General features: G+C 53.3%; 1 protein-coding gene across 2 annotated transcripts; it reads left to right on the top strand.

Annotated features, from left to right (window-relative positions):
• The first annotated feature begins 5106 nt into the window (after window positions 1–5106).
• On the top strand, window positions 5107–14514 carry CPN2 (carboxypeptidase N subunit 2). Of its 2 annotated transcripts, XM_055316563.1 has the most exons (3): window positions 5139–5241; window positions 10554–10679; window positions 11395–14514. In XM_055316563.1, the coding sequence occupies exon 3, from the start codon at window positions 11398–11400 to the stop codon at window positions 13039–13041; it is 1644 nt and encodes a 547-aa protein (XP_055172538.1). In that variant the 5' UTR covers window positions 5139–5241; window positions 10554–10679; window positions 11395–11397; the 3' UTR covers window positions 13042–14514. The 2 variants fall into 2 exon arrangements, with proteins under 2 accessions (XP_055172537.1, XP_055172538.1); XM_055316562.1 differs by lacking the exon at window positions 10554–10679 and having other exon boundaries at window positions 5107–5241.
• Window positions 14515–25452: the final 10938 nt, after the last annotated feature.

The raw sequence follows: 25452 nt of genomic DNA, 5'->3' as shown, positions 1-25452 counted from the left end.
ATCCTGCTCCTACCTGAAGTTTGATTTCGTGTGTGTGTGTGTGTGTGTGTGTGTGTGTGTGCACCCCCATTCCACAGATAGGCAAAGACTTGTAGAGATTAAATAATTTGCATAAGGGCTGGTTAGTTAGTTGTGATCTTTCCTCTTTCATTCGTGATTTTACTAGTTTGAGTCTTTTTTTTCCCTTTTAATAAAGTTGGCTAATGGTTTATCTATTTATTAATGCTTTCAAGGAACCAACTCCTGGTTTTGTCGATGTGTTCTACACTGCTTCTGGTCTCTACTTCATTGAGTTCTGCTCGTATCTTTATAATCTCTCTTCTTTTGCTTGCTGTAGGCTTTATTTGCTGTTCTTTCTCCAATTCCTTTAGGTGTGAAATGAGCTTGTGTATTTGATTTCTTTCCAATTTTGTATTGCGATGTATTTCCCTCTTAGGACCGGTTTTGAATCGTTGTGTCTTCATTTTCATTAGTTTCCATGAATCTTTTAAATTCTTCTCTAATATCCTTTCATCTTTTAGTAGGATGCTCTTTAACCTCCATGTGTTGCTTCCAAATGTCTTCTTGTGATTGAGTTTTAGTTTCAGAGCGTTGTGGTCTGAAAATATGCAGAGGACAATCCCAGTCTTTTGGTATCAGTTGAGACCTGACTTATGACCCAGTATGTGGTCTATCCTGAGAAAGTTCCATGTGCACTTGAGAAGAGTGTGCATTCAGTTGCATTCGGATGGAATGTTCTGTGATATCTGAAGTCTATTTGGTCCAGTGTATCATTTTAAGGGCCTTGTTTCTTTGGTGATGTTCTGCTTAGAAGATCTGTCACTTGCAGAAAGTGCCATGTTGAAGCCTACTATTAGTGTGTTATTATCTAAGTATCTGTTTACTTTGGTTGTTAATTGATTGATGTACTTGGCAGCTCCCACATTAGGGACATAAATATTCATGACTGTTAGGTCTTCTCGTTGGATAGACTGTGTTTTGTTTGTTTTTTGTTTTTTGTTTTTTGGACAGACTGTTTAAGTATGATTTAGTTTTACTCTTCATATCTTTCTACAGTCTTTGGTATAAAGTTTAATTTATCTGACATGAGGATGGCTACCTCAGCTTTCTTTTGAGGACCATTTAAATGGTAAATGGTTCTCCACCCTTTCATTTTCAGGCTGGAGGTGTCCTTGGGTCTAAAATGAGTCTCTTGTAGACAGCATATAGGTGGGTCTTGCTTTTTTTTTTTTAAGATTTTATTTATTTATTCATGAGGTGACACACAGAGAGGTAGAGACACAGACAGAGGGAAAAGTAAGCTCTATGCAGGGAGCCCGACGTGGGACTCGATCCCAGGACCCCAGGATCATGTCCTGAACCGAAGGCAGATGCTCAACTGCTGAACCACCCAGGAGTCCCAGGTCTTGCTTTTTTATCCAGTCCAATATCCTGTGTCTTTTGATGGGATCGTTTAGCCCATTCACCTTCAGAGTAACTACTGAGAGATACGAATTTAGTGTCATCATATTACTTATTCAGTCCCTGTTTTTGTGGATTGTTTTTTGGGGCTCCCTCTTTCTTTTACAGGGTCCTCCTTAATATTTCTTGCAGAGCCAGTTTGGTGTTCACGTATTCTTTTCGTTTCTGTCTATCCTGGAAGCTCTTTATCTCTCCTATTCTAAATGACAGCTTTGCTGGACACAGTATTCTTGGCTGCATGTTCTTCTCATTTAGGACCCTGACTTTATCCTGCCAGCCCTTTCTGGCCTGCCAGGTCTGTGGAGAGGTCTTTGTTAACCTGATATCTCTCCCCTTATAAGTTAGGGATCTCTTGCCTTGACGTGCTTTAAGGATTTTCTCTTTATCTTTGAAATTTGCAAGTTTCACTCTTAAATGCTGAGGTGTTGAATTGATTTTTGGCGGGGTCCTCTCTACATCTTGGATCTGAATGTCTGTTTCCTTCCCAAGATTACGGAAGTTCTCAGCGATGATTTGTTCAAATATACCTTGGGGTCCTTTATTTCTCTCAGCCTTTCCTGGAATCCTAATTAGATGTATATTCTTGCTTCTCAAGCTGTCATTTATTTATCTCAGCCTTTCCTCGTGAGCTCTTAATTGTTTTTCTCTTTTTTTCCTCAGCTTCCTTCCTTACCATTAACTTGTCTTCTTTTTTTTTCTTTTTTTTTTTTCAACTTGTCTTCTATGGCACTCACACTCTCTTCCACCTCATTAACCCTAGCACTTAGAGCATCTAGTTTGGATTGCATTTCAGTTAAATTATTTTTAATTTTGGCCTGATTAGATCTAAATTCTGCAGTAACAAAGTCTCTTGAGTCTTCTACGCTTTTTTTCCAGAGCTGCATTTAACTTTATATTTGTACTTCTGAATTGAATTTCTGACATCGTATTTAAATCCACATTCAGTAATTCTGTGGCAGAGTATTGCTTCCTGTTCTTTCTTTTGTGGTGAGTTCTTCCTTCTAGTCATTTTGTCCAGTGCAGAGTGGCGGTATGTGCAAGCTGAGTCAAAAATATCAAGTAAAACACACCCTAGATGATTCCGAAGAGGTCAGAGACCAGAAAATAAAAGAAAAAGAACAGAACAAAAGAAAACAAAAAGACCACTAATGTGAAAAATTTTTTTTAAAATTTATTCATTTATTCATGAGAGACATAGAGTGAGGCAGAAACAAGGTCCCTGTGGGGAGCCTGATCGATGTGGGACTCGATCCCAGGACCCCAGAATCATGACCCGAACCGAAGGTGGATGCTCAATCTCTGAACCACCCTGGAGTCCCTGAAAAACAAATTTTAAAACAAAGTAGTAAAAATAAAAAACCAAAACCAAATGCAAAGAAGAAGAAGAAAAATGAGAAGAAAAGAAGAAAAGGGGGGGATGGTGGTGGTGAGGAAATGGTAGTGGAGGGAGCATGTAGTTTCCCCGAGGGGACCTAGAGGGTGATCTTCTTGGTTCTGCGTGTATTTTGTTCTGTATGTTAGAAGATGCTCAATCCCAAATTTATAGAAACCAGCAATGCTTATATTGACCAACATCGACCACGAAAACATAAGATAAAAGAAGAGGGCAGGAGGGGAAGGAAGAGGGAATATAATCCGTCAGAATGGACCACTGGGTGTTCCACTTGGTTCTGGGTGTATTTTGGTCTGCGTGTTAGGAGGCACTAACTGCCTCCATTGTAAAAGGAAAGGAGACAAAACAAACAAATACCCATATCCCGTGTATCTCCCCAAATTAAATTGAACACATTGAAGGGAATCCAGAAGTGAAAAATTCATCTAAGGCATGTAATTGTAGAAATATGAGAGTCAGAAAGGAAAAAACCTACAAATGAAGAGTTGGTAAAATACCGACGTTAAGGTGGGAAAAGAAAAAGAATTGGAAATTTTTAGCCTCCCGTGAAAAGGAGTCGTACTGAGACAGGAGTGGGGGTGGCCCGTGTCCGCTCCGGAGTCCCCACCGCGACCCGGCCGGGCTCGGGCTGCACAGTGGGGCGCGGGGGGAGGTGAGAAAGGGTGGTGGGAGGGTGGGGGGGTGAGAAGGAGCAGTGGGGGTGGGGGTGTGAGAGGGAGGGGTGGGGGAGGGTGGGGGTAGGAGGGGGAGGGGTGGAGTAGGGGGAGGGGAGGGGGTGGAGTGAGGAGAGGGAGCGTGGGGGTGGGGGTGGGGGTGGGGGCTGAGAGGGGAAGGGGGGAGGCCTCGCCGTCCTGCGCCTCCGCCCCCTGCGGCTTGGGGGTGAAGGCCGCTCCTGCTCCCCCCGTGCTCCCTCCATGCCCCCCCATGATCCCCCGTGCCGCCGCCCGTGCTCCCCCCGTGCTCCCCCCCAGCACCTGGGGAACCCGAAGGCTCCCCTGCACTCCTGCCAGTACCCGCCCCCCCCCCCCCCCCGCCCCGTTCCCTGCTGAGTCTTCTCAATCGGGAACCAGGCCCGGGGCAGAGTTCCCAGCTCCGGGTGCTCCGCCCGAGGCCTCCCCTTCTGGGCGCCGTGCCCTCCCCCACTGCATTTCTTTTTTTTTTCTCCGCCCTCCTACTTTTAGAAGTGAGCCCTTTTCTCTCTGTAGCGCTCCAGCTGCTCTCTCTTTACATCTCGGTTGAATTTGTGGGTGTTCAGGTTGTTTTGAAAGTTGTCTAGGTAAGTTGGTGGGACCCTCCTCCTCCGGCTTCTTGCCGGCCCCCCTCGAGATAAATATTAGTATCATGCAAAGACTTTTAAAGCCATCAGCCTACTTTGTTTTTGTTTTTTAAAAAGATTTTATTTATTTATTCCTGAGAGACACAGAGAGAGGCAGAGACACAGGCAGGCCCCCCGAGGAGGGAGAAGCGGGCCCCCCGATGTGGGACTCCATCCCAGGACCCCAGGGTCACGCCCTGAGCCAAAGGTCAACCACTGAGCCACCCAGGTGCCCACCATCAGTCTACTTTGAATGCTAGACTCCGGACATTGAAAATGATCTGAGACTGCTTATCTTGGTCATGCCTTCACTCTGCACCCCTTAAGCCATGTACACACTCACCTACGCGCACACACGCACACACACAAACACCACACCTCATTCTGCAGCCCTTGGAAGAACATCCCTAGACAGGAAACCACTATTTTCCAAAGCAACTTCTTCCACCCCTGGCTAGGCCCACGGGGAGAGTGTGCCTCTCCATATTGGGTCCAAACTTACCTCCTTCCATCTCTCCTCTTCTAACTCAGGATTTAAAAAGCTAGTTTGTGAAGCAAACAAACAAATCAAGGAACAAGCCCACAATCCTTAGGATTCCTCCTGCCATCGAGAGCCACGCAGGTACCTGTGGCCAGCCGTTGGGCCGAGGTCAGGCTCCTGGCACCAGACTGGCCTTTTGCCAGGAGGGGAGGTAAGCGTGGACCCCAGGCCTTGGTCCTCACCCCTGGATCAGCCTACTGGGAACTTTCTAGCACCAAGTGGCTGCCCCAGAGTCCTAAAGTGGCCAGGCCTGTGATCTTAGCTGGATTTTGGCCTCAGTGGCCATCTGTCCATGGAACCAGTTCAGGGTCATTTGGTTAATCTTCAGAGGTCTTGCCCCATATTTTCTTCTCCGGCCTGTGACCTGGTGACATTCCGGGAACACTTAGTCCATGTGAGGGGAGGAACCACTGCCCGGAACTTTGATCAGCGCTGGGGCTGCTGGGCTCACACTGACCATAGACCACACCAGACACACTTCTCCCTAGGAAGAGCCAGAGCTTCTGGGGTGCATCCACTCAGCCCCTCACGGTAGGTCTCCTGGGGTCTGTGGGGATGTGGCAGGAATCTTGCCTTGGATCCTGGCTGCAGGGCAGGAAAGGGGCAGGTTACTTCTCTCAGGCTCAGAGCCTGTCCCCAACCCCAAGCAGGATACACTGTTCCTGTCCTCTGCCATGGGGGAGAAGCCCCCTCGGTACCCAGGCAGGGTGGTGCTGGTCTGAGACAGGAGGCAGGTGGCAGCAAGGACGTCCTGAGATAAAGGTGACCTGGTCCGTGTGCTCTGGGAGCACAAAGTGAATGGTGGGATAAGCAGGACTACCGTGTGTCCAGGTTTGCCTGGTTCCCTCCTCCTTTATGCCTGGTTTATGCCAGCCTGTCGCTTCCCTGTCGCTTCCCTTTGAGACCTGGTTTAGTTGATAGAGTCACTCTAGGAATGAAATCTGTACGTAGCTACCTTTTATCGAACATTTACTATTTGCCAGGTATTGTGTTAAGTGCTTTGTATTTATTATCCAGCGTAAGCATGTATATTATCCAGCTGGGGACAAATTTTAACCCTGAAGGATGAGGTTACAATCATGCGTGGGAGAGCTGAGGCTTGGAGAGGAGGAGTGACCTGCCCAAGCCCACGGAGCCTGTAGGGAGCAGTGTCGGAATTTGAACCTGGGTCACAGCCCTGGGAGAGCTCAAGTGCTTCCCCGCTCCACTAAGCACAAGGAACACAAGATGTGATTATAGGGGACCAAGAGCCCCAGACACACTGAGTTCAACCCAGCGCACCACACTCGGCCCCGCTCTGGGCCAGCTGCGGGGTGTACAGCCAGGCAAGACAGGCTGCAGGAGGCATGCCCAGCCCCAGCAGCTGGCAGGCAGGTGGGTGCAAATGACCAGAAGTTAGAGCAGAAGGACCCAAACATTCAACTGAGGATGAGAATGACCTATGGGATCCACAGGAGATGCAGGCAAGGACGGCTTCCTGGGGAAGGTGTGAATACAGGGGATATGGGGAGATATGGGGACATTCTAAAATGGAAAGGGCGGTAGAAGGGGAGGTAGAGGTGGCAAAGCACGGGAAGCATCTGAAAAAAGGACAGTGCTCAGTTCACGGCTTCTCTGATTACGCTCTGCTGACAGGCTCTTTTGAGGTTTCGCAATGTAATTGCAAGGGAGGAGAGCAATCCAGGAAGCCCGAATGATGTCTTTGGAACTGGATTGTGTGTTTTACATGATTATCTGAATTTTTATGATTTTCAACCTTATTACAAAAGTGACCTATTTATTATTATTTTTAGAAACTGTAGAAGACATATGATAAAGCAAAAGGAAAGAATTAAAATCACTCATAATTCTCTTTTTCGGAGGTAGCTGCTACCTCTGAACTGTATAATCTGAAGCTTATCTAGGGGCCCATTGAGAGTCACTTCATTTATATAAATGTGTGGGTTGAAAGGGTCTCATTATGAATAATAAAAGACAATCCTCTGTTATCTCTCAGGAAATTTCAAGGGTTTTTGGAGCTCTGTGGCAGGAACCAGGACAGAGACCAAATATATATTTCTTACTATATCATTGTATCACAAACTCAATGCCAGTTATCTCATTTAATTACCACAACTCTAACAAAACTGTAATTTAGGTGGTAGTGTTGCTATCGTGATTGTTCTCAATTTACAAATGCAGAAGCCAGGCACTAGGGCTTACTTCACTGCCTGGGACACAGTGGGCAGCAGGTGGAGGGCCAGCCGCTGCACAGGTGGGGTGGGGGCAGAGGCAGGAGCCCAGGAAGGGAGCCCGGGGTCCAAGGAGCAGCAGGACTTCTGGGGGGACCTGGACGGAGCAGTCAGGGGCTCCAGATGAGCCTGTGATGCCCCTCTTCCTGCCCTGAGAGGTACTGGGGCCCAAGGGGCAGAGTCCAGCCCTGCTGGCGATGCAGACCTGGACATTGCCATCCCTGAGTACAGCAGCAGCAGTCCTCTGACAGTTCGGGGCTGCGGCTCTGGGTGCCCATCACCCTCTGGAAGCAGTGAGGGTTGGCTCTGTGGTGGATGACAGACCAGCCTGTGGCACACACAGAAACATATCAATCCAAAAGCAATTTGAGAAGAGGAAAAAGTCCATTTGCAACCAGTCAACCACTCCCCTGCCCCTGCCCCTGCCAAAGCCAGACTCCCCTGGCTTGCTGAAAGTATGGAACGTTTTCTGTGGGCATTGCTGGTCTCTGCAGAAATGTGGAGGTGGTTTCTCAGATGAGAAGCAGGAATCTTCTGGCTCCTGTCCCACAGTCCCTTGTGCTGCCAGCCCCCACAGTGCCTCGGCAGGAGCACTTCCCATCTCCAGAGCCCCCAGTGACCTGCTCTTGAGGGCACTTGGGAAAGGAGCCCAAGTCTAGGGCATCCCGGCCAGAGCCATCAGAATCTGTGCTGCCCTGAACCAAGGACAAAACAATTACAAGCTTCCCTTGGCTGGGAGGAAACAGCCAGAAAAAGTGCTATAGAGAGGCATCTTGCTGGTCCACAAAGGGGGTGATTGGATGATCTCAGCAGGTTTTCCATAGCTGACCTCTGTGACAAATTTAGAGCAAAGTTGGGGCTGGCCTGAGCTCCGAATAATGAAGGTCATGAACGCTCACTGTGTGCCAGGCTCTGGGTTTGCAGCTTCCAACATATTTTCTCATTCAATCCCCAGAACAACCCTGTGAAATAGGTGGAATTAAAGTTTGCTGTTTGAAGATAAGGAAATGGAAGTACAGAGAGGTTAAGCAACTCAGCGAAGGCCACACAGCAAATGGGGGCTAGAGACAGCGCCTGTAGCCATAGACTGTCTGACTCTAGGACACAAAGAGAATGAGTCTTGGGCTGAGGGAGGATAGCTGGGAAATGGCCCACGTCCACACCCTCACTGTGAGTACCATCCCCTGCTTCCTCCAACCCCGTAGATGGGGGCTCTCTCCTTCCTGAACCACAGAGGCCCTGTTCTGGCCCTCTTCCTACCACAACACCTCCAAGGGGTGAGAAGTTTGCAAAACAAAGGGACACATACCTCTGGAGCCTATGGCACCACTTTAAATCTTGTTTCAGGTACCCAGGTGCTCTCCCCAGGTCGATCCTCCCTAGGCTGACCATGTCACAGCAGTGCATGCCCTTAGGCATGTGGGGACAGACTAGGTGAGGTCCCTTGTATGTGGCCATTCTAGTGGAAGTTTTTTTTTCTGGAAACTGCCTTTGGGAGCCAAGGAGCAAAGGAGTTAACAACAAAGGGGACTGGCACATCATTATGCATTATTATGCATTATGGCTTGTTTATTTATTTATTTATTTTTAAAAGATTTTTTATTTAATCATAGAGACAGAGGGGGGTGGGGCACAGAGACACAGGCAGAGGGAGAAGCAGGCTCCATGCAGGGAGCCTGACATGGGAATCGATCCAGGGTCTCCAGGACCACGCCCTGGGCTGCAGGCGGCGCTAAACCGCTGAGCCACCAGGGCTGCCCGTTATGGCATATTTAAGATACAGATTTCTCCTCTTACTCTCTGGAGGAGGAGGATTCGAGTCCACTGTCACGGTCTGGCTGGTGATCATCCATTCGGGCTTGGCCAAGCTGCTCATCCCAGCTATGGAGAGTTCGGTTTCATGAAGCCTAGCCAAGCCCACGGTAGGTCAACGCTGGGCTGGACGCTGAGCACAGAGATGAGCTTACCTAGCTCACAAGGGCAGCCACGAAGAGCCATCATTTCAGAGAGCTAAGCTAGCTGCCGAATTAGAGGAACATACCACCAGACACCTGATTCGCGAGGTCAAGGAAGGCTCCTGTCCGGATCCCTGGGGGTTTTGTGTAGGATCCCTAGTGGCAGTCCAGGTGGCAGGTGGGGATGGGGCACTGGCCACCTCTTCCTTTTTTTTTTTTATTTAATTTATTTATTCATGAGAGACAGAGAGAGAGAGAGAGGCAGAGACACAGGCAGAGGGAGAAGCAGGCTCCATGCAGGGAGCCCGACGTGGGACTTGATCCCGGGTCTCCAGGGTCACGCCCTGGGCCGAAGGCAGATGCTCAACCACTGAGACCCCCGGGCTGCCCTGGCCACCTCTTCCTTCTGCAGCCAGGGCCCTCTTCTTATCTGTAGCAACCTCAGACCCATGTGTGCCCCTTGCTTCTCAACCCCAGACAGGGTTACAGAGCGCAGCTTCAGCCCGCGGCTCTGTTCCCTCGAGGCTGTCCGTCTAGGATCCGGACTCGGGTGTCATGAGCGGCAGGCACGGTCGTTACAGCGGAGCCCTTCCCTCCTACTTCCTGGGGCTCACGCAGTATCTCTGCAACCGCGGAGGAACCCCGAGGGGGGTGTGTGTGTGCTTTCTGTGGGAGAAACGGTCCCTGCTCTATTGATTAGGCAGGAAAATTCCTGGAAAAATCAGATTATTGAGTGCCTGAATGGGAGCGGGGTTAGGGAGGTTTCATAAGCACTGTTTGCCCATGGGGAGCCGTTTGGATGGAGGAGGCAGCCAGCCAAGGGCAGCAGAGAGGCAGCCGGCAAGAGGGCTTTGGAGCCAAGATGCCCCAGCACCAAGCCGCCTCTGGTGCTTACTGGGGGCAGGTAAGTTGAGAAAACTAGGGTCATGTTGTTCAAAGGTTTTTTTCTTTCTGTCTTTCTTCCTTCCTCCTTCTCTCTTTGCCTCCCGTCTCTCTCTCTCTCTCTTCTTTCGTTCCTTCCTGTCTTTTTTAGTAAAGCCAAATATATTCTATCTAAAGGCCATTCTATTCTTCCTACCTTTTTGGTGTTCAAATAACCCTTCTGTTACGACGGTGACTTACAATCTTTAACAATAATTAACACAATTTATTAATTTCTCACTTTATGTCAGACACTGATCTAAAAGCGTTGCCTACGTTTCCTCAGCCAACCCTCGCACTTACCCTGACGCGGTGGTAGGCACTATTGTTACCCGGTTCTACAGATAAGGAGAGTGAAGAAGCCGGATTCAGTGACATGCCCAAGGTCACACGGCTGGAATGTGGTGCAGCCGGTACCGGAACTCACGGGACTTGTGCCGCTACGAGCCCCGTAAATGATGGGTGGGAGCAGTAGTGCCCGGGGGGTGCACACCCCCTGGTGGGGCAGCTGAGCCCCGGTTGGTCAGGTCGTGTGGGAATGTGAGCCGCTGCTCCTAAATCATCCTAAAATCTGGACTTTTTAATGTGATATTCCTCAATTTTTACATATTGGCAAGTGGTTCATATATAAGAAAAAAATTGAGCCATCAGACACACCTGTACATGGCAACACCAATTTGTGACCTGGGGTTGGATGCTTACGTTAAATTTTTTTTTTTTTTTTTTTTTTTTTTAGCTAACTAAAACCTCGGTCCTCTTTCCTTACTTAAAACCCAAAAAACGAAAACCTACTGGTCTGTGGAATCCCCGTATCTGGGACCGTCCTGTCCACACAGTGTTGGAAAGTTCCACGGGCTCCAAGGTACTGGGGAGGCAGGTGGGCAGGAGGAGAGCATTTGGCAGCAGGAGCAGGGAGCAGGCGACGCATTCAAGATAGGAGCCCGTCAGGGCAGCCCAGGGGCCCAGCGGTTTAGCCCCACCTTTGGCCCAGGGCCTGACCCCAGGGTCCCGGGATCAAGTCCTGCATCGGGCTCCCTGAATGGAGCCTGCTTCTCCCTCTGCCTGTGTCTCTGCCTCTCTCTCTCTGTGTGTCTCATGAATAAATAAATAATATCTTTAAAAAAAAAAAAAGAAAAAAAGATAGGAGCCCGTCACCCCCGGCAGAAATACGAGAGCAGACAGTGAGGCTCTGAAATGCGGCGGGAACGCGGGCAGTCATGGTTGAAGCTTCTCCAAGGCGCTAATAACCTTCCGCATTTTACCAGTTGCCTGCAAACTTCCAAGACCCCACGGTCCCCTCCCTTCCCTTGCTTCCATGCCTTTTGACCTCATTTGCACGCTCTCCCACCTGGAGAGAACATGGGACACCAGGAGGCCGGGACGTGGGCCCTGCCCCTGACCCCCCGGCAACCGGGGACAGGCCCCGTGGCCCCTTGCTGTTGGAGGTCTGAGCCCTACACCCGTGGAGCTCGCCAGGCTGCCGCCCCTGTCCCCACTATCCCCACTGCCATCCCCGCCACCCCCTGGCCTCACGCCCTGATTAGGCATCACCTGTGCTCTCTCTTCCCCGGGACCAGGACATGCTGCCCGGGGCCTGGCTGCGCTGGGTCTGCCTCCTGCTCATGGCCCGGTGTGCCCGGCCCTGCCCCGTGGGCTGCGACTGCTTCGCGCAGGAGCTCTTCTGCTCCGACGCCGAGCTGGCTGCCGTCCCGCCCGACATCCCGCCGCTCGCCACCGACATCGTCTTCGTGGAGACGTCGCTCAGCGCACTCGGGTCCAGGGCCTTTAGCGGCAGCCCCAACCTGACCAAGGTGGTTTTCCTCAACACCCCACTCCAGCACCTCGGGCCGGACGCCTTCGGGGGGCTGCCCAGGCTGCAGGACCTGGAGGTCACGGGCGGTGCCTTCGCCAACCTCAGCTCCGCCGCCTTCTCCAACCTGACCTCTCTGGGCAAGTTCACGCTCAACTTCAACCTGCTGGAGGCTCTGCCCGAGGGCCTCTTCGGCCACATGGAAGCCCTGGAGTCTCTCCAGCTGCAGGGCAACCGGCTCCAGAGCCTGCCCAGGAGGCTCTTCCAGCCTCTGACGCGTCTGCAGAGCCTCAACCTGGCTCAGAACCTGCTGGCCCACTTGCCCGAGGGGCTGTTTGACCCCCTGGGCAGCCTGCAGACCCTGAGGCTGAGCAACAACGCGCTCTCCGGCCTGCCCCCGGGCGTGTTCGGTGGCCTGCACAGCCTACGGGAGCTCTTCCTGGACGGCAACTCCATCTCAGAGCTGCCCCCGGGGGTGTTCTCCCAGCTCTTCCGGCTGGAGCAGCTGTGGCTGCAGCGCAATGCCATCGGGCACCTGCCCCTCTCCGTCTTCTCCTCCCTGGGCAACCTGACCTTCCTGAGCCTGCAGGGGAATGCGCTGCGGGTGCTGCCCGCCGGCCTCTTCGCCCCTACCCCTGGCCTGCTGGTCCTGTCTCTGTCCTACAACAAGCTGGAGGCCATCAGCGAGGGAGCCTTTGCCAACCTGTCCAGCCTCAGTTCCCTGACGCTGTCGCACAACGCCATTACCCACCTCCCGGCCGGCGTCTTCAGAGGCCTTCAGGGGCTGGTTAAGCTCTACTTGGGCAGCAACAACCTGACAGCCCTGCACCCAGCCCTCTTCCAGAACCTGTCCAATCTGGAACTGCTCAGTCTGTCTAGGAACCTCCTGACCACGCTCCCCAAGGGCATCTTCGACAGCAACTACAACCTGTTCAACCTGGCCCTGCACGGCAACCCCTGGCAATGCGACTGCCACCTGGCCTACCTCTTTCAGTGGCTGTACCAGTACAGCGACCGGCTCTTCAACATCCAGACCTACTGTGCGGGCCCCGCCTATCTGAAGGGCCAGGTGTTGCCTGCCCTAAAGGAGGAGCAGCTGGTGTGTCCTGTCACCCGGGATCACTTGGGCTTCCAGGCCCCAGGGCCGGAGTATGGGGACCCAGGGAGCAGCTGGGACCTGGGGGTGGAGGAGAGGTCTGTCTGGAGCCGGTGCACCTACAGCAACCCCGAGGGCACTGTGGTGCTTGCCTGTGACGAGGCCCAGTGTCGCTGGCTAAACATCCAGCTGTCTCCCAGGCAGGGGTCGGGCCCCCTGGGGATGACATATAATGCCAGCCAGGGGTGGGACTTGAAGTCGAGCTGTGGCTCTGTGAGGGTCACCGTGGCTATCGAGGCTCGGCCAGGGGGGCACTAGGCGCAGGGCTTACGGAGCTGAGGCCTGGAGGCGCTTCAGTTGTCGGCTTTCTGGTGCATCTGCCTCAGTGGGCCTCAGCTCTCTGCACCAGTCCTCCTCTGGTTGGCAGGACACCACTCCCTAAGAGCCCAGTCGCCCCTTCGGTCTCCCAGGCACCTCCTCTGTGCTGGTGCCCCCCAGGGGCCTGTTGTTCGGTCTCCCTGAGGAATCTTGTGCATGTCCCTGGGATGGGATGCGTGACAACCCACATCTCCATCTCAGGTTCATGGGCGGGATGCACGACAACCTGCAGCCCCGTGTCTGATCATTCAGCCACAAACCCGTGTGGAACAGACCTGCTCCCCGTTCCTCCTGGATTCCCTTCCAGCAGGTCGCCAAGCCCAGGAGCCGGGTGTGGTCTCTGGTCTCTTCTCAGCCTTGATCCTCATTGGCCTACCCGTCAGCGAATGCTTCTGAGCACCCCTCTGTCCATTCCCCCTTCCTGTTCCCAGCCCGAGGAGGCTCTTTGTCTCCCCAGACCGAATCATGTGCAGCTCCTGCCTGGTTCTCCTGCCTGCAGTGTGGACTGGTCGGGGGAAATGCCGGGGTGAGGGAGGGAGAAGTGAATCTGATGTATGGCAGGCCCTCCAGGAACTCACTCGTGGTCTGCCAGGAGAGGTCAGAGAAGGGTGCAGAGAAGGGTGTCCTGGCTTCTGGGTGGGAGGACAGTGAAGCCATCACCAGGGGCAGGGACAGGTTTGGGGGAAGACAGGAGCACATGTCCACATCAGACAAGGAAGTGTCCCTCCTCCCTCATGTCCAGTCATGCTCTTTTAAAAAACGTGCTTCCTGAGGCTCAAATCAGAATCACCATAAATTCTAAGGGGATGGAAGGTCGTTCTGCAGATTTGCTGAAGGAACAGGCTCCCAGATTCATTGGGTTCAGCTCCCAGAAGCTTTGGGATTCAAATCCTCATCAGTCCTCCACGGTGGGGGGACTGTGCCGCCTCAGGAAGGCCGAGGCCCGATGTCTGAGACCTGAAGTCCTGTAACTCCAGCCCCGCTGTGCCGTCCTGCCCGGCCCGGGCCAGCTGCGCGAGGCCGCGGCCTTCCCTCTGCGGGGGATGCGTCCTCTCCGGGGAGAGCACCGCCGCACCCGGCACCTCCGGGAGTTCACGGCCTCCGTCCAGTGACCACCTGTCTGAACTACAGCTCACCGCCCACTCACGCATCTGCTGCCAGAGATAAAGGAACAAGATAATCGAGTGACATTTCTCCTAATTATATTTTCCCCCAAACTCTAACTCTTTATTAAATTACAGTATAATTGTGCTGAGTGATGTTGGGGAAAAGAGCTCTGGCTAACAGCCAGAGGCTGTGTCGTCTGAGCAAGCTGCTTCTTTTCCCTTTCAAGTTGGCTCGGTGAGACCAGAGTCACTATGCTCTTTTGGGTAGCATTGCCAGATTTTTGCAAATAAACATATACATGTTGCATGGGACCTACTTATACTACAAGATGATTTGCAGTTGGGTATGCAGTGTTTTAGCTGGTGGCCCAGCCACCTGACGAATGTTGGGGAAACGGTACCATGGAGGCGGTGGGGAACCAGAGGATGGTTCTCCTCCGGGCCAGAGGGAGGCCAGGGCAAAGTCTGCAGTGGAAGAAGTCCTCGCCACGCAGGGGGCCACAGGATCTTGAGGGGAAGCAGAGGCGCTGAGCATGCCTCCAGTCAGAACGACTGCAGCAGAGACGAGGCTCCGAGGGCGCCCCACACCCCGGGAGGCCTCACGCCCTGCTGCCTGTCTCCTGCTGCAGCTGTCCCAGTCTGGGGCAGAGTAAAGCTCTGATGGGTTCTGGAATTGAAATCAGGACACTTGGCTCCCCTCTTCCTTAATCTTCAGCCTCTGGCCAATCGTGGCTCCTCTCTGGGCCTTTCCTCAGTTTGGTTCTTTTTTAAAGATTTATTTATTTGTTTATTTGAGAGAGAGCGAGTGAGTGAGAGCACTTGGGGGGGGGCGCTGAGTGAGAGGGAGAGAGAGAACCCCAACAGACGCCTCGCCGAGCATGGAGACCGATTTCATGACCCGAAAACCACGACTGGAGCCGAAACCAAGAACTAGACACCTACTGACTGAGCCACCCAGGCGCCCCAGGAGTTTGGTGGTTCTTCTTCCTCTTCTTCCTCCTCCTCTTCTTCTTCTAAAGATTTTTTGTTTATCTGAGAGAGAGAGAGAGCGTGTACAAGCAGGTGGAGAGGGAGAGGGAGAAGCAGATTCTCCGCTGAGCAAGGGGCCAGGCATGGGCTCCATCCCAGGACCATGAGACCGTGATCTGAACCCAAGGCAGACACTTAATGGGCTGACCACCCAGGTGCCCCGGGAGTCTGGTTCTTGATGCTGATTGAACCTCAGAATCACCTGGGGATGTTAAGCCAACCCCAACAACAGGTACCAGGACAGCCCCCACTCCCGGGGATTTGATTCAATCAGCCTGGGGCGACCCAGAGAGCAATCTTATTCCTAAGTCCCACAGGGACATCTAATGCTCAGCCAAGGTTGAAAGCTTGGGCTCGATGTTGTCCCATGTGGGGTCTCACAGCATTTGTATAGCTAGACCCAGGGCAGTGGAGCGAATGCCGGCTTCGGCAGACCAAACCGCTAGAGTGCCCTGGGTGGTTCATGAATAAGAGGAGCCACACACTGCACAGAAGAAGAGGGTTTCTTTGTTCTTGGTGTTTTTCCTCATGCCCTCCGTAGATTCTGAAGAAACAAGCTGGATGCACACTGCCTTGTTTTCTTGCAGTGCGAGGGCAGCCGGGTCATCCCAAAGCACCTCCTTCCGACAGGTGGGGGCCCCCGGCCTGATGTCTCGAATGCTCCTCAGTTGGGTGATTCCCTGCCACTAGCCATCAGTGTAACCTTGGAGCAGTTACTGTAGCCGCCTGTGCCTCAGTTTCCTCCTCCACACCGCGGATTGTGGGCATAGCGGTGCCCACTGACCGTGCTGTTGGAGAAGGGGGAGTGAGCGCATTCACGTAAGGTCCCTGGAACAACGCACCTGGGTTCTCAGAAGTACAAACCTACTGTGGGTACTGGAGAGTCTGGCGCTGCCCAAACCCAGGTGATTTAGCGCAGCGTAAGCCGGCAGTGACGTCTCCCTCGCGCTGCGCTCTCGGCTCCCCCATGTCTGCTTCTGCAGCTCTCTACGCGGCCGGGCCCACGTGGCGGCCGGGCCCCTGCTGCTCCTTGGGTCTCCGTGCTGTCCCCGCAGTCCTCGCTGGAAGTTACACCCCGGCGCCCGCAGGGAAGGGACAAGGGACTGCGGAGGGCCTCGACTCGGTGCTGCAGAGTCTTCTGTCTCCTGCAGTTCTGGGCCAGTGACAGGCCCCTGGGTGCCCGCGCCCGAAGGGTGGCTGGCAAGGGCCTGCGGTCCCTGCGGGTCCCCGGCCAGCACCGCCGCCTCACAGCCTGTGGACACGTTTGTCCCGGCGATGCTGCGTGTCCTGCCCTGTGGGACAGCCTGGTAGGACAGTGAGCTGTCAGGCGTCTCCCACGACCATGCCAGCGCCCCACCAGCCAGCGCGCCCTGGGGGCCATGCCGCCTGCCACCCTCACGTCCCTGACCAGGCCACTGCTCAGGCGCTGCCTGAGTTAAAGACGGCGGGAGCTGGCATGTGCATGCGGCAAGGCATTGGGGGGATTCCGAATGGAGATGCGGCCCTCCCAATCCAGGGTGCTGAAGAGACAGGGAGCTTTGGGACAATGACAAGCAGTTCCTTGGTGCTGGAGCCGCAGGCGAGAGGTGGAGATGGCCAGGGACCGGGCTGCACAGCGGAGGGCTTCACCCGACGGGTCGAGCCCCAGGTCGCCGATCCCTCTCACAGCCCGGCCACAGCTAGGGCCGTTTCAGGAAAGAGCACCCATGGGAGTCTCTACACCACTTCAGGGACCTGCCCAGGCCCATAACCCCGGGGGGCCTCAAAGACCCCTTCCTGCCCTGCGTCCGTGGAGCCAGCTGTGCCCACGCTCGCCGGTGGCTGTGAGCGGGGCTCTGAGGGGATGAGGAGAAGTCCCCCACGGCTCCGGCAAAGGAAGAGCTTGGACTTGACTTGGGCCACGTGTCTCTGGCCAACGCCTGCTGGGGGAGGGCCACGTTCGTGTCCTCTGTTCCGCCCTCTGGCCCCAGCCATCCCGAGTGAGAGGCACGGTGGGGGCACGGCGCCTCATGCGGCGCTGGGATATAGTGTGTGTGTATGTGAACATGTGTGAGCGTGTGCACATGTGCATGTGCATGTGCGCCCGAGGGCAGGCCTTTGGGAAGGACCAGGCCTCCCTGTGAGCGGGCCCCAGGCATCCGCATCTGTGTGGCGACTGTAAGGCCGGGGGGGGGGGGTGGTGGCGGACGTTACATCTTAGGTCAGCGTTTCAACACTTAGATTCATCATCAAGCAAGCACAACAGGACAAAAGTGCAGGCCTACTTTGTCAATCTAAGCACATGAGCTGTCGCAGTCTGTGGGCTGTCCTGAGGCCACGAGCCATGCTGTCCCGCGGCGTCATCCCTCCCGCTCTCCTGGGCTCCCTCGAGGTCTGGCTCCTGTCCGCGGGGCTGCCAGCTTCCATGGTGCTGAGGGCGCTTGCCTTCGGCTCGGTGGCCTCCCTCCCATCAGGATGGGGTCACAAGCCAAGAGACCAGACAGTCTGGCTCTCCTCAGGGTCTCACCTGCCACCCTGCCTTCTTGCTCACTTAGAAAGTGGGTGGCTGGTCATAACAGAAAGGCCAGAGACATGGCCAGGTGCCAAAACTCACCCGAGACTAGCAGGCCGATGGTGCCAGCCTCTTTTCAGGGGCTAGATAATCTCAGGGGACCCCGAGAGCCTATCAGATTCAGTCCAGCCTGCGTCCCAAATGCCTCAGTGATGTTGCTGAGCCCAGGCCAGGCCCGGCATCTGCTTGGCATCCCCGGTCTTCCTAGAGTACAAAGTGCTTCTGTTGGGTTCGACTCCCCCCTAGGGCAGGCGTGCGCATCCAGGTGGGAACTGTGGCCCCGAAGGCATCATTCACCTGCCACGGTTACACACGTGGCTGTGGGCCCTACGGCTGCTGCTGGGAATCCAGCGGCCTCCCCGGGACACCCCTGTTGCTACAGCACCACCCTGTTTCCCTGGGCCAGGGCCCCGCACGTCCCCATGCCTCCTGCTGCCGCCTTGCCCCGTCCCACCCCGGAGGCCTGGCTGCGGACACTGTGGCTGGGGCAGGAGTCAGCTTTGGCCACGGCCCCGAAAGCCTGCACCGGGGCCATGCCGACCGTCCCACACCTGCCAGCCCTCCCAGCCCGTGTCCTCGGCGCTGGCCGCCTCTCCTTTCGGGGGCACCTCCTGCTTCCTGCGGTCCTGGGTGGGCCACCCCGTCTCCCCAGCTGCCCGCTCTGTGATGCCGAAGCTCTGGGTGCTGGCCTGCTGCTCTCACACGGCCTCCCAGCCCTCTCCGCCCGCTTTCTGTGCTGCGGAGGCATTTCCCAGGTGTCTGGATCTCTGGGCTTGCCAGGAGCCTTGGCCCTTAGCAGGTGCAAGGTGGGGAGTGGACGGGGTGTGGGGGGAGAAGCCCGGGCATTTCATCCCCATCCCCGTGCTGGGGTTCCTCCGTGGCCTCAGCTCCACCTACACACAGGCCCACTCGGGTTTGTGCAGGGCCAACTAGTTCCTTTCCCTTCCTGCCCTTGATGATGCTGGAGGCTTCCTCACCTGGCTCGCCTCTGTGCGGCCTCAACATCCTGCTCGGTTTCTCAGCTCTCACACGGCTGTGCCACCGACCCTCTGTATTAAATTCCCTCCAGCTGAAGTGCTCACGTGCCAGCTGGACCCCTGACTGACCTGTCCTTTCTCAGAGGATGACACAGAGTCAGTGTCCAGCCAATGGCTTGCCTTTCCCCCCATCTGACATAGAGGCTGAGCCTGAAGACTGTCTCTGGAAGGCCTCTGGGGCGCCCCCCTCACTGCTGCAGCCCGGCCCGAGTCCTTATTTCTGGCACCGATGACCCGGCCACCTCCCGCCATGGCCCCCCGCCAGCCCGCTGTCCCCACTGTGGCCCGGAGCACATTCCGGCTGCTCTGTGCATACCACACCCAGGCTGTCTACGAGCTCCTCAACTACGGAGTCAGAACAAATCTCAAGGCAAGGGCGGAGACGCGATGGAAACGGGCTGGTGCCCTTAACTCTGAGAAACAAGGGCCCCTTGACTGCAGCTACGCTCTCCCACGTGGGGTCAGACCCATGTCCACGGGCGTGGGGTACGGGCCATGGGCATGCGGTCTCCTTCACCGTGAGGACCGAGCCTCCTCGGACTGAAACCGCCCACGAGGCCGCGCACCTGACGGAGGCTAGCAGCTGGCCCCGACGTCGGTGTGGGGCGCCCCGGAAGGCCGCGGGCTTAAGCCTGAGGAGGAGGCTTGCCTGGCCTGCGGCTTTCAGCTTGCCCGTCACTGAGGTGACTTGGAACGTCTGTTAACGGTGGCTGTGCAGGCGGAGCGACAAGGCGGGACACTGACCTCCGAGAAACAAGTGTCCCTTGAAGCAAAGCTTCAGCTGGCCTCTCCCGCGGGGGACGTAGGCCCTAGCTCAACAGTAGGCTGGCGGCTGGATGGAGCACGCTGTGCCGAGCCCTGGGAACAAGTGTCCCCCGAGTGCGGCTTTCCACTGGCCTCTCAAATACGGGCTTTAGAACCCAGCCCCACAGGAGGTTGGAAGCGGCCTTAAATGCACTGACCAACCCCTGGGGCGACATGCCTTCCGGGAATGCGTCTTCCAACCCGCCTCTCCCATCAGGGAGTTGGAACCTATTTCCTCAGCAGTGGTGATGGCCCAAAGGGAGAGTCGACTTCTTAGCTCTTGGGACAAAGCTTTCCCTGAGGAAAAGGCCTCTCACATAGGGGAGTTAGACCCTACCTCAACGGCGGCTGTGGAGGCGCAAGGGAAGGAGCTGGCCTTAATTCTGAGGCTCAGACCTTCCTAGAAAGAGCTTCTCAATTAAGGGAGTTCAAAACTACCTCCACGGCAGGTGCGGAGGTGTGGTAGAAACGCCTGGAATGCCTCGGGGACACCCCAGTTCCTTGAATGCAGCTTTCCACTAGACTCTTCCATAAGGGACACAGACCCCCTCTCTGCAGGAGCGTGTATTAGCAGGGGAACCGCGTTCTCTTTCACTCCGAGAACCGAGACTTCCCTGAGCGAACCTTTCAATGAGCTCCACACCTGAGGGAGGTTAGCAGCTGGCTCCACGCTCTGAGGTGGAGGCGCAGGGGAAAGGCCTTGGACACAACACTGAGAAGGAGGCTTTCCTGGCTGACAGCTTTCAACTTGCCTATCACTTGAGTGACTTAGAGCCTGTCTCAACGGTTGGTGTGGAGGTACAGTGTCAAGGCGACATACTGAACGCTGAGAAGTAAGCATTACTTGAATTAAACTTTCAGCTAGCCTCTCCCATGTGGGAGGTATGCCCTAGGTCAACCTTAGGTTGGAGGCCCAATGGAACTCGCTGTCCTGAACCCTGGGAACAGCCGCCCCCTGACGAGTGCCGCTTTCCACTGGCCTCTCAACTAGGGTTTAGAAGCCAGCTCCACAGTAGGCTTGGAAGGGCCCTAAAATGTGCTGTCCGGCTCTCGGGGAGACCAGCCTTCCTGGAATGTGCCTTCCAACTAGCTTCTCCCACCAGGGAGTTGGAACCTATTTTCTCAGCAGCACTGGAGGCCCAAAGGGAAAGCGGTTTACTTATCTCTAAGGACAAAGCTTTTCCTGAAGGAAGCTCTCCACCAGGCCTCTCACTTAGGGGAGTTAGACCCTACCTCCACAGCAGCTGTGGAGGCACAGTGGAAAGGAACTGTCCTAAATTCTGAGCCTTGGGCCTTCCTAAAAGGCTAGACTTGCAGTTAAGGGAGTTCAAACCTATCTCCACAGCAGGTTTAGTTTAGAGGCGCGGTAAAAATGTGATGCGATGCCCCTGGGACATGACAGTTCCTTGAAAGCAGCTTTCCAGCAGCCTCTTCCATAAGGGCGGTAGCCCCCTGTCCACAGGAGCTGTGTATGGACAGTGGAAAGACGGTCCGCTTCTCTCTGAGAGCCAAGCTTTCCTGGAGTGAACCTTTCAACGACCCCTCACAACTGAGGGAGATTAGCAACTACCTCCAAACTTTGGCGTGGAGGCACAGGGGAAAGGCAGGTCTTACAACTGAGAAGGAAGCTTTCCTGATTGGCAGTTTCCAACTATCCTATCACTCTGGTGACTTAGGTCCTCTCTCAGCAGTGAGTACGAGGTGCAGTGTGAGGTGACACACCGCGCTTGTTGAAAGGCTAGCCTTCTAGGAACGCCTGAGCCTCAGCATGAAGGCCAGCTCATTGCCGTTGCGCCTCCACACCTGCTGTGGAGGTTAGGGTCTAACTCCCTGTGTGAGAGGCCTCGTGGAAAGCTTCACTCAGGGAAAGCTTTGTCCTCGGAGATAAGTAGCAAGTTTGCCTTTGCTCCTCCAGCCAGGTGAGGAAACCGTTTCCAACTCCCTGATGTGAGCAGCTGGTTGGAAGGTGCATCCAGGAAGACTTGTCTCCACGTGAGATGGACGGGACATTGAGGGGCCCTCCAGACCTACTGTTGAGGTCAGGACTCCTCTGGAGACAGGGTCTCACTCCCTCTTGTAAGGGGCTAGTTAAAAGCTGCATTCAAGGAAGTGTGGTGTCCCCGAGGAAATCCAGCATGTTTTTACCGTGCCTCCAAAACTCTCTGGAGGTAGCTTTGAATGGCCTTGAGGCTAGAGTTTCAGGGATGCCTGAGTCTCACAGTTAAGGCCAGCACATTTTCCATAGCACCTCCGCAGCTGCGAGGGGCTGGATGCGGGACCCGATCCTGGACCCTGTGATCACGCCCTGAGCCAAAGGCAGATGCTCAACCGCTGAGCCACCCAAGCATCCCCCACGTGGCAGACTTTAAACTCCTAGAAACCTCTGTCTCTGGTGAAAAGTCAGTAGGAACCAATGGTGCACTGTCTATTGTACCAGAATTCTTTAGATTGGCAAATGTATGAATACATGTCATAGTTTTTAGAGACACAGTGTGTGTGTGTGTGTGTGTGTGTGCTTATGATATATTTTTTTAATTTTTATTTATTTATGATAGTCACAGAGAGAGAGAGAGGCAGAGACACAGCCAGAGGGAGAAGTAGGCTCCATGCAGGGAGCCTGATGTGGGATTCGATCCCGGTCTCCAGGATCGTGCCGTGGGCCAAAGGCAGGTGCCAAACTGTTGCGCCACCCAGGGATCCCTTATGATACAATTTTTTAAAAGATTTATTTATTTATTTATTCAAGAGAGACACAGCCTGAGAGAGAGGCAGAGGCACAAGCAAAGGGAGAAGCAGGCTCCATGCAGGGAGCCCAGTGTGGGACTTGATTCCAGATCCCGGGATCACAACCTGAGCCAAAGGCAGACACTCAACCGCTGAGCCACCTGGGCGTCCCTATGATACAATTTTTAAGAAAGCACGAAGCATGTTTACTAACACACTCAAGTATCTGCAGTTTTCCTGAATAAGACAAAAGATAAAAAGAAAAAAGGGGGGGGGAGAGAAGGGGGGGAGGAAGGAAAACATAACGAAACAAAATAAAAAACCACCTCAAGTGTCTTACTGATTCATGCTTTAGTATTTTACTTTATGTTGAAAAGATGTAGGTATCTGATGAATTCAACCCAATTTATCAATTAACCTAGCACAACCTCAAAGTCAGGTCACCAAAGATTTTGGAAGCTATTGTAAAGATTTACCTATAAACCTTTTTTCTTTTATTTTACCCACTTGCTCTTAGCAATGAAAAGTATATGAGACAGACAAAATCGACCATTTTAAGTAGTTTCGTGGACAAATCACAAGAGGTACACCTTAACTAACCCATTGAGTTAACAGCAGAGTTGAGTAGGGCCCCCCCTCGGGCCTGACCCTCCAGCATCGGGGTTGGTCCGGTGGAACGAGGGCATAAGTAGTTCTCCTTTTCTTTTCTTTTCTTTTCTTTTCTTTTCTTTTCTTTTCTTTTCTTTTCTTTTCTTTTCTTTTCTTTTCTTTTCTGTGCCTGTGCGTCTAACAAGACAGTAAACATGGTTTCTTTGCATAAAGGTGACGGGAGGATCACCGCCATTCCAGGCCCACAGACCGTGACGGGAGTCCCACCGCCCACCCCAAGGGCTTGTAAGGCAGACAGAACTGAAATCAAGTGATCTTACAACTCGAGGGGGTGGCGGCGTGGGAGAGAGAAAGCTGGTTATCTGTATGATATGTGACGTTGATAGCTCCAAAGACAGGTCTTTTTAAAATAAACCAACAACCTTGAATTGGCTTGAAAGCCGTTTATACAGACCACATCTTCTTTATCTACCATCTTTCGATGGACACCGAGGCTCCTTCTGCAATTTGGCTATTGTGGACGTTGTGGCTGTGAACATGCGGCTGTGTGTTACAAAAAATAATCCAAGTTCCTTTTTTTTTTAATCTTTTTTTTTAATCCAAGTTCCTTATCGACTGCATTATGATGAACTCTCATTGGGCTTTAACCACGTCCATTGTTGACTGCCCTGTATTGTTCTGATGCCCCTGCAAAAATATGGTCCAGCTTCAAGGAGATTCATGAAAAGGCCTTTTGACAAATACCGGTCTCTGGTCACCCTGAGATCATAAAACTAAAGTATGAATTGTCAGAGCTAATGCAAAAGCTGTATTTAAACAGAACAAAAAGAAACAACATGGAACTGAATAAGTTAAGGACAATGATGACTGTTTTTAATGACTCTTGCTCAAAACATTGTTGATCCCCTCATGTCTACTCCTCCAGATTGAAGGAAACTTTTTCTGTAGAGACATCTATAACTTACAGAAATTTTATGAAAATGTTGTTTTGTAAACAAACTAAAATATTTATCTTTTCTCCCTACCTGTAACTCTCCAGAGTTCCAAAACTCTCAGGGAGTATTCTTTCTTTTATGGGAATTGTTAATCATCTGCATAGGTTGGGTGGGAATCTGTTCTCCTTGTAACCAGATGCCGTCAGAAGGATGGGTTATATTACCAAGGCCTTGTCTAGAATGGCATCTGTTTTTCTTTTTCTTCCTCCACCACCCCCCCCCCGCCCCGTTTTATTTTTTTAAAGTAATCTCTACTCCCAGTTTAGGGCTCGAACTCACAACCTTGAGGTCAAGAGTAATGCTCTCTCTGTCGGAGGAAGACAGGGGCCCCTGGAATCCCATCCTTAGACACAAGCATAGACTCAGATAGGATCAGACAGCTTGGAGAAACTCGGATCGACTTTCTGGAGCCAATCAAGCCCCTTGGAAAACTTTAGCCTGATGCCCTCCTTCCAGAGCGCCCCACAGCCTGACCAGGTGAGTGGAGAGTGCCACCTCCTGGCAGATGAAAGCAAGCGTCAGATGCTTAAGGGGACTGAGCCTCCCAGGTGCCCTTAGAAGGTGCTTTGAAATGCTGACGTTCGTCCTTCCTGCCCTGCCTTTGACATCAGTGACCACGTCTGTCTCCCTGGCAAGGAAGAAAATATTCCAGATGGTTGAACCCTGGTTTTCCACACTACGGGTGACAGGACCCCCTCCAACCTGACCCGGACCTCCCTTACTCTGAGTCAAGGACCGGGAGTCTTGTTTTGTTTTTAAGTTGTGGTTAAAAATAGACATTACCTACAATGGAGCCTTTTAGCCATTTCTAAGCGTAGAGTTCAGCAGTATTAGGTACCTTCACATCCTCCTCGCCACATTATCTTTCCATTCCATTTTTAAAATTTTAATTCTTATATTATTTTTAAATTTTATTTCTTTATTCACGAGAGACCCACACAGAGATAGGCAGAGGCAGGGCAGAGGGAGAAGCAGACTTCTCACAGGGAACCCGACGACGTGGGACTCGATCCCAGGACCCCGGGATGATGCCCTAGCCGAAGGCAGACCCTCAACTGCTGAGCCACCCAGGCACCCTATACATAATTTTTTTTAAGTTTGTTCATTCATTTTTCATTATTTCTAGACCCACCACAGGGCTTGAACTCACGACCCTAACCGAGGTCAAGAGCTGAGTGCTCTTTCTGAACCCTGGGATCATGTTCAGAGTCACCATTTGTCCAGTGAGGCCCTCCACACACCCCCACCCCTCCATGCAGAGGTGACATCTGTCGGGCTGGCTCATGTTTGTCCATCTTCCTTCCTCCTTTTAGTAGACAGCAGGTGTCTTGTGAAGCAGCCAGTGACTATGTCGAATGAGACTGAAGATTTCCCTTGGGAAGTGGGTGCGAGAGGGAGGACAGGTCGATGGAGACCCAGGAAACTGTTGGTGTTGCTGTAGAGGAGAGCGCTCACGGGGCCCTCACCCAGGGTGGATGGGTCAGAACTGTCCCCGG

This window comes from Nyctereutes procyonoides, unplaced genomic scaffold (genome assembly GCF_905146905.1).
Source record: "Nyctereutes procyonoides isolate TBG_1078 unplaced genomic scaffold, NYPRO_anot_genome, whole genome shotgun sequence".
Taxonomy (NCBI): Eukaryota; Metazoa; Chordata; class Mammalia; order Carnivora; family Canidae; genus Nyctereutes; species Nyctereutes procyonoides.
This window is presented reverse-complemented; position numbering and strand designations above follow the sequence as displayed.